General features: G+C 35.9%; 1 protein-coding gene across 1 annotated transcript in view; it reads left to right on the top strand.

Annotated features, from left to right (window-relative positions):
* Positions 1 to 814: 814 nt before the first annotated feature.
* LOC104074551 (afadin-like) overlaps positions 815 to 9,227 on the top strand; it is a gene marked incomplete at its 5' end in the record, with an annotated part of 44,917 nt that continues 36,504 nt past the window's right edge. The window contains 2 exons of the mRNA XM_009574708.1: positions 815 to 918; positions 3,502 to 3,588. Of these exons, the coding sequence (XP_009573003.1) occupies positions 815 to 918; positions 3,502 to 3,588 (191 nt within the window). The remainder of the gene's footprint in view (positions 919 to 3,501; positions 3,589 to 9,227) is intronic.

Raw genomic sequence — 9,227 nt, 5'->3', positions numbered from 1 at the left:
TTCTCTCCCCCATCCCACTGGGAGGAGGGGGAGTGAACAAACGGTTGTGTGGTGTTTAGCTGCCGGGGGGGCTAAACCATGACATTAGGTATTCCTTAAGCTATGCTGAGGGACTGGTTTGCAGTAAATCAGTGTAAAATGAATTGCTGAAAGATGGTCTTTGTGAGGAGGAGAATCTCATCTATTTGGATGGAGTGATTTGTAATTTGACTGTGATGTGGATTCTCACTGTCCCTGGTTTAGGAGACAATGTTGGATACCTCACAGTTGCTGTGGCTCCTTTTTTCAAAATTCTAGGAATTGTTCAATTAACAAAACACGAATCAAACAAAAACCCACTTTTAATTGCATAATTTTGCTAAAAAAAGTAATGAGTCCAGGTGAAGCTTTACCTCTGCTAAATCTATGCTGAGACTGGTTAGCTAGACTCTCTGCAAAGCAGAAGATTTCTGTGGTGCTGTCTTACTCAGAGTTCTGGTGGTTTGTATTCTAAAAGATGACTTGGTGTTTCATGTCTCTTTTGAATCTGGTTGGTACAAGCAATATTTTGCAGCCCAAGAGTTTTCTATGAGCTTGTAGTGTTTTTAAATACGTATGTTTCTCAGAAGCAGCAGCTATAGAACTGTAGGATTTTGTAGATACCGTAAAATTGCAGTGAAGCACATAATGATGTCTAAGATGCAAGATTCAACATACTAATGAATGTAAAAAGATAAATACTGCTATTTGGTATTTCCTTGTGGCAGGCTATTTGATTTTAATTAATCTGTTGAGGAAAATACCATGACTATGTTGATGTTACTTTCTCTTTTAGGTTTTTGTAGACTAACACCTCATCCACGGTCACCAGGCACGTGGACAATATACTTTGAGGGTGCAGACTATGAAAGTCACCTGTCACATGAGAATGCTGAGCTAGTAAGTATTGATTCAGTGAATAATCGTCAAAACCGGTATCTTGGCAAGCCATTGTGTTCTTTGTGATGAGTTCTAATCCTTATTAAGAACAACAGACTTTATCATTAAACATGTAGTTCATCAGTGATTTGATGAATTTAAGGAACTATTTGCAGATTTTTCTAAGTCAGTGTTTTTCTAGGCCGCAGCATGATACAATTCTCACGTAAGCAAACTTTGTCTGTCGTGTTCCCCCACCCTGGAGGTAAACAGTGAAGAAATTTCTTTTGAACACAGGCAAAAATATATATGGACATGCATCTGTACATAACTTGTAATGTGAATGGAGCTGCAGGCTGCTTTTATTTATAAACTGGCAGTTACCAACTAACTGTTTAGTATTAGGTTGTAATCTGGTACTTTTTTCCTGGTAGGCTTTCAGGAAAAATTCTTTAGTTTTCCTTTTCATTATACTTATTAAAGAAGGGTTTCACTTCAGTGTGAGGTGGCTTTTTTTCCTGTTGTAGGTTTTTTTGGTTTTGTTTTGTGTTGTTTTTTTTGTGGTGTGCTGTTTTTATTTTGGGGGTGGGGGTGGGATGTGGGGTGTGTTTGGAATATGTGGTAACCAAGAATATGAAAGTTACAGAACAACTTGGTTTTGGAAAGATGGTGGCTTTAGAGCAACTGAACAGAAATAGCTTCATATTTATAATTAGTATTTCAATGAAATCGGGAAGGCCAACATGAAACTAGAATTATGTTCCTAAGGCCTTCTGTGAAAAACACTTGCCCCTCACTATTGAGAGGGACTTGAAAGCTTCATTTACTCTGTTCAGAACCCAGCATTTGTTAGATGACATTATGCAGTCTTGCTGCAGTGGCCTAAAGAACGTGTTTACTTTACAAAAGAGAGCATCTTCTAAATCTGTATGACTGATACAGCAGAGCCCAGTCTTGAACTGATAAGCCAGGCTCTGCAGGCTTGGTATCTTGGTAAACAGGCTTTTGACTGAGGAAACTATAGCAGAGACATTCTTGAGACATCATGCTCTCCTTCCTCCTTTTGTTGCTCTAAAGAAATGCATTTTTTAGAGCTAGTGGAAACAAAAATAATCTGAAATTATACTAGGTACTTGCTGTTCCTCATACTAAGAAAAAGCTAAAGCAGAGTTCTGGCCAGTCTTCCTTGAAAAGGCTTGATAAAGAAGTGCAGGATGAGTGGATGCTACTATTTCATTCATCCATGGAAATGAATACCATGTAAGACTGTTCAAATAACCCGATCTAATAATTCTTCTCTCTGGTACATGTGTGTTAATTGAACACGCTACGCTTGAGAGTTCTAAAAGTCTTTAGTCTTGTTGTCTGAGCAGTGCTCTAAATGCCGGTTCACAAATCACCTCTTGGTGCAACATGTCTACATAATCTAAAAACTAGGTAAATGTTCCATTTCATAGCTGTGAGGTCTTTTTTTTTTTTTTTTTTTTTTTTTGTAATTTTTTTTCCCTCCCCAAGCCAAAATTATTCTGCTTCTGTTGGTAGTCTGGGGAGTTGCCCAGGCTAGGCAGTCCTCAACTTTTCACTGAAGAATTTCTTTTATTCTTAGACCAAGAGAGAAATTCAGTATAGACTAATGGCAAAGTTATGTTCCTAGTGGCTTACCTTTTCCAGTGTGTATGTTTTTTGTTTAATTAGTTTCATAATGTTTCTATTGAAATTAATGGAAAAAATCCTAAATAAAGTAGGAACAGATTCTGTTCTTCTGCCATCCTTGGCACAGGAGTGCTAGAATACTCCTAGCTTAAAAACTACTTGCTTTTCTAATACTTGAACTTAATCAAAAGGTGTTAATATTTTTTGAATTAATTTCCTTTGTTTATATTCTTACTTTGTCATGGGTCTTGTGGAACTTGCAGTTAGCAGGTTTTAATACAAATACAAACTAGGGTGCTTTAACTTACATGCTTCAGCTAATGAAGCAATGGCAACTTTTTGAGTAGAGGGAACTGGCAGTGTTGCGAAGATACAAAAAAATTACTGAACATGTTTAGGGGCTCAGGCTGTATTCAAGTTACAGAGTTTTCAGAAGTGAAAATTTTTGGAACTGTCTTTCAAGGCTTTAACTCTGCCTTTGAAATTAATTGGCCTCCTAATATCTCTGCAGAATTGTTATCTTCTAGATGCAGCATTAAACAGAGCTCTATGTAGATCACCCTCACCTTTCTAATAGGGGCCTACTGAGTCTGAACTTCAGTTTTCATTGAAAGTTACTGCAGTTTAATAGACCTGTTACATTTCAAATTGTGAATTGTGAATCATCCCTTTACTGAATTGGAGAAGGAGAAACAATGGGTAGACTTCAAAGCTTCGGTAGTGTTCATAACACAGGTGTAGTACTTGGTAATGTGAGTCCATACTAATCAAATGTTAGAGATTCTACCTTTAAAATGGAGTAGCAGATGTATTATTTAGGGTGTGAGATCTTTTGCTGCACTAATAACATAGTTTTGATTGTAGATGAACTATTTTGTGCAGTAATTTTCTAGCCTGGCAGTGGATATGAACTCTTATCTTTTTTCTTCTTTCCCCTTCCCTGTTTGATAGGCTCAGCCTTTGAGGAAAGAACCTGAAATTATCACTGTAACACTGAAAAAACAAAATGGAATGGGCCTAAGCATTGTTGCTGCCAAGGTATGGAAGTCAGTTTGTGTAAGTGTTGTTGAAAAAAGCTTTTTTTTTTTATCAGCCTACTGTGGAAAATGTTAATGAAAAAATCTATTTCCGTTAAGTTTATTGTGCACATCATATTGATCATACTTTTATTCTGGCTGGGGAATGTTTCTGTAAAATACACAGATGTGAGCAATACAAGAGGAAACATAATGTGGATGCAGTTATTATGACATTTAAGTTTAAACCTCTACTACAGGTTTATTCATTTTTCAGAGCCAAAAATTAATAAACAACAAGCTTATTTAGCACTTCTGCTGAAAAGTAGCAGAAGTATCTAGGAAAGAAAAGCAGTGAATATAAAGAATAAAATGTTTGTATTATTTTTTAAAATTTGATTAATAAATAAAATAATTCAAATATATACATTAAAGTTTGTATACTTTCTCCTATGAAGACAAACACCTTACCTTTTGCACAGTGTACAGATGCATGTATGACTTCAGGTTTGGCTCTTTATAGTAGAGAGCTACAGCGTATTAAGTAGCTTGGTGAAGTAGGGTATACCTCTTGCCCTGACTTGCCAAAATTGTGGGTGTATGCTGCTCTTAGTAGCACTAGATAGTAATGTATAGAATGCATATACAACTCCAGCCACCAGATGGAGGACTCCACTAGTTGGTTGGTTTATGCTTTATTAACTGGGTCACATAGCAGACATAATCTTTGAGTTTTAAGCTTGTTATAAATTATGCAATGGTGATATCCAAAAGTCCTTGTTGTAATTATGTGGTGTACAACAGATAGAACAAGTCTTTTTTAATGTCTCTTCACTGTGTGGTTCATGAAACTTCAGAATGCTGTAGTCCTCCTTGGCACTTAGTGCATGGGCTGAAAACATGATTGTTTTACTGCTTTTAAGTTATCTCACATAGTTAATTGCTTCTAAACAGCACTATTTTTTTTTCTACAACTTTGATCATTTCATAGTCTGTTCTTGAAACGGTAATCTTGCATGGTATCAGCTTTTAAGATTTATTTCTGACTTCTGTAGAGGAATACCAGGTGTCAGTTGCTAATAATCAGCAGTTATTGAGGAAAGTATTCAGGATCTGAAAAATGTAACTCAATATTCTGCTATTATTTTGGTGGAGTGGGTTAATAGTTTGAGAAGCAAATACTAGATCTTAAGATACACCAGATTAAATATGTATCAGACTTCTGACTGCCATCTGCATTTCTGTTGAATGTTTCAAAATGTACAGTGGAAATTTTTTTTTTTTTCACTTTAAACTGTGAAATCTGATTTCTTATGTAGAGAGAAGCAGGATATAATAGGGGGAAAAAGTTTCCCTTTTCACTGGAGCTGGCTGGCTTTTATACGTTGTTTTAACACTGACACTCTTAACTTCCATTAGCAGCATGTAACAGTGCTCCTGGTCAGTGCGTAAGCTTGATTTGAAGGTTTTTTACAAGTTATTTAACCAATTTCATGATTTCTTTAACATGATCAGTGATGGGAGCAGCAGTCTTCATCTCAGCACAGTTGCAGAAACACTCATTGATTCAGGCAGTGATTGCATTTCATCTTGCTGCTGTGTGCCTGCCACAATATTAGAATTCTGATTTTAAAACAGTTATGTCTTAAATCTCGATCTGAAATAAGCAAGAAGCAGATTTTTATTTTAGTTTCAGTGTACATTTTGCTTAATTTGAAGTCAGGAGAATGTTCATTGGATAGAAAAAATCATCTTGCATTAAGTGTTGAAACAAGTTGCTGTAGTAGTTAAATAGGATTATTTTCAAGGGGTTATTTCAAGGGGTTCAAGTTGCTTATTGTAAGAAACTAATAGCATGTTTTTCCTGTAATAGGCTTCATAGAAACAACAAAGTAAGGAAGAATACACAGGCATTAATTTTCTCAATCTGTCCAGAGCAGAACAGATTAGAGAATTGAGTGAGTGTGACTGAGAAGCTAGCAGTAGTGGGTGGATTTTTTCTTTCTATTCCTATCTTGTTGACTTTTACTAATAATTTTTCCGACATGTCTCAAGTCGTGTATCTTTTACCAGTATAAAAATTAAAATACTTATTTTTTCATTTGGCTGAGAAGAATGGAGGAAAAAGTCAAGTCCACTATTTGTTACAAATTTTCTAAACATTAACTGGATAGAATATCTGAAATGAGAGGGAGAGGCAAGTGTGAGAATAGATTTAGGTTTTTCTAACTTTTTTAATAGTAAAAGGTTGGCTATCAAATGCTCATATGAAAGTATCTTACAGTTGAAGAAATGAAAGCTCATATTCAGTTTCAGAAATACACAGTTACTGCTGCCATGCACCGGATTCCAGTGTGAGTGCTGACCCAGTTATATTTATTGAACTATTGGTTTCTAGAAAAAAAAGAAAATGCAGCGGCTGGTCAACAGGTGGCCCTGCTCCAACCCATGAAAGACAACCCTGAAACTATTCAGCTATGGTTAGGAAAACAGTTGTTTTTTTCCTGTGATGTGACGAAATAGTTGCTCTCAGTAACTTGCTGTGAGAATGCCTTTGCACGTCAGTGCTGGCCTGCCTTTCTTGTGAAGTCTTAATGGGCTCCTCGTACTTGCCACTGGCTTTGGATGAAGTTGGTTAAAATGTAGGTTGGTGGTATTCTAGAGACAGATGAAATGGGTGGATTCTTAGAGATCGTAAAGAAAAAGAATTTCTACTGACTGCTTTTCTTCCTTCTACCCATTGCAAAAAATCTATGCTTTCCTAGTAATCTGAGCTCATCTCTGAGGATACATCTAACAAATTTATCATCTGATAATTCCTTGAGTTTTTATTGGTTTGCAGGGTTTTGTAGATAAATAAAGTCTGTGCCAATTAAGAGTTTTTAATGGGGAAATTAGATACCATACCTTACATTCCCCCTCCACACCAAATGTTCTTAATTACCAAATGATTGTCACGCCTTCTCTGTTGCAATTGAAATAGATGATTGGAGTTGAAGCTAAGGTTATACAAGCAGAGAAGCGATGCAACTTACGCTGAAATGCTGTGCACCTGTTTATTCTTACGATAGATTGTTTCAGTTTGTGATACTAGATGATTGCAAACACATTGACATTAATGTAAAAACAAAACAAAACCAAAGGAGGTGAGTCAAGGAGTATATGAAAGTGTTAGGTCCCTGGGGAACCCTGTATTTGATCCTCTTTCCATTTAATGACAGGTAAAATGTTTAAGTGCATTACTTCTAATTAAATAAAATATGAGTAGCTGTGAAATAGAAGTTTTACAGGCCTGCCAGGAGTGCTGGAGAGAGCAGAAATGCTGCGCATCACCTAGTTCACCTCACTTTGCTGTAAGGGTGTTTTCTGAGGCAGGACAGCCCCTTTGAGCAACCATGTAGTAAGCATGTACGCTATATGCAAACATACCAGAGAAAACAAGTTTAGTTATGAAACAACTGTTAGCTGCCAGAGCACTGTAAACAGTGTTGTGTTTGTTTGCGTTTTGTTTTGGTTTTTTAAATTGGGAAAATACCTAACAGCATTTCTTAAACTGAATATTTTACACAGATTTTTATTTAACGTTAAATTGTATAGCTTCAGAGGTGATCCAAAAATGTAACTTGTTCTACCCTTTTGTAGGTGTTGCATGTTTTCTTACAGTAATACTCCTGTGGCTTTATTAGCAGTAGCTTTTGTAATAGGTATATGGAAATGTAGTTGGTAGGAGTGGTCGGGCATTGGGAACAGTATTGCTTTTTGAGGTTGTGTGCAGAATTTGGTTGCTCTAACCCTGAAAGATGTTTTGATGTTAAAAGCTGCCTGACTCCCAACCACATTGCGGTTAAGTTTTTATGAAATCCAGATGATTTGGAAGCAGCGTGTGCATGCAGTTTACTTTAAAAATATATCGCTTTTTGGGGGCTTTCGCATGTGACTTCTTAGCCATCTGTGGGCCAGCACATTACTTCCTGTTTAATTTGGAGGTTTTTTGTCTTTTGTACAAAAGGGCTCCCTTTTTGTTTTTTCTAGCAGTTTTCAAAGTTTAGTAAAGTCTCTAAAGTAAATGGAAGTCAGAACAGCATAACTGATTACGTAAGAGTCTGAATATTGTATTGGTTATAGCTGGTGTTGATAAACGCCACACTGTGTCATAGCATCCAGCTCCGAGTTATCTTGATGGGTATCTTGGAAAATCCAGCAGACTAGAGCAGTAGTTGCTGTTGAGGGCTGAAAGAGAAGTGGAGAATTGTTTTTTTTCTTTCAAGGATCTGTAGTCCCGGAGATCAAAATGTGGTTTTCTGTTGTTGGAAGAACAGAATCCATGGTAAGTCTGTTCAGGTTTCTGTTGGGGCTGTTTTTCTCTGAAGTTTTAAATACTATCCCTGTACTTTTTCCTGCTCTCTTGCTTGTTTAAACCTGCCAGTAGTTATTTGTTCATATAGCAACAATGTAATACAGCATGCAGTTAAATATAGTCAGATGTTAGTAGCTAACTTTCTAAACTCTAGAAAGAAAAAACTAATTTTTTAGCTTGTTCTTCATATGCACTTCTTAAATTTGTGGAAGTGACTATTAATATTTAAAGTTTCAGGTGTGATAACTACTGTTTTACTGTGGCAGAGCATGAATAGCATGACCTGTGATCTGTTTACTTGTCATATTAGTTGGCTTTAATCCAGGTTCCTCTAAAAGTCTGTTTTCCCCTTATAAAGTCTTAGTAGAATAATTAAAATTGACGTCCCAAACAGTATATATGATTTTTAATACTCTGTAGACCCTTCTGAAAAGACCAGACCATGCAAATATGTTGCAGTTAGAATATTTTATGTTAAACACATTCATAGAGTAGAGCACTTAAATTGTGCTTAGATTGCTACTGCACGAAAGAAAGGATTCTCGTGTTCTGCAAGAATGATAGAGCAGGTTTTGTTGATTAATCTTCGCATGCTGGTTATATTCATTAGTATGCTATGATTTAGTTCTTTAAAGTATGGCACGCTTCTACTTCTTGCTCAGTTATCTTTTATTAGTATAGCAGAAACAGTTACCTTAAAATATATACAAGCGCCTCAAAATACATATGTATATGCCTCTACTGGCATATAAATCAGAGTGTATTTTCTAGGGTTTTTTAACAGATGATCAGATTAAATATCTTCATAGCGCTTGCTAAAATAGGATGAGATGGTGATAAGGTGTTTCTTTTTTTAATAGAAGCATTTCAAACACTGAGTGTGACAGTTCATCAATAAATATTCTGGGGAAGGGGCTTACTTCTCTAAAAAGAAGTGTGTGGCATCTTCACCATAAGTAATTTGTATTATCTGGCAACCTTGATTGTTTTTAAGGAGTTTTTAAGGAGTTGCTCCTCGTTTTGTATTTAACAGTCAATTTAAGGTGTTAGATTTAAGGAGAGTTTGAGATCACCAGTAATACCGATTTCAATGTGAAATTTTTCTGAAAGTTTGTTCTACAAGTATCTTGTAGATACTTGTGTAGAAGGAACAGGCTTAAACATTTAAAAATCTTAATTTTTTTTCCCCCCAAAACTGTAAATTAGGTTTATAGTTAATAATACTGTTAAGATAGTGTACAAATTTGATTCTCTCTACTTTGCGTTTGCAAATATAGGCAGTGTTGGGATTTTTTTTTTAAACT

Source organism: Fulmarus glacialis, unplaced genomic scaffold (genome assembly GCF_000690835.1).
Source record: "Fulmarus glacialis isolate BGI_N327 unplaced genomic scaffold, ASM69083v1 scaffold11923, whole genome shotgun sequence".
Lineage (NCBI taxonomy): Eukaryota > Metazoa > Chordata > Aves > Procellariiformes > Procellariidae > Fulmarus > Fulmarus glacialis.
This window is presented reverse-complemented; position numbering and strand designations above follow the sequence as displayed.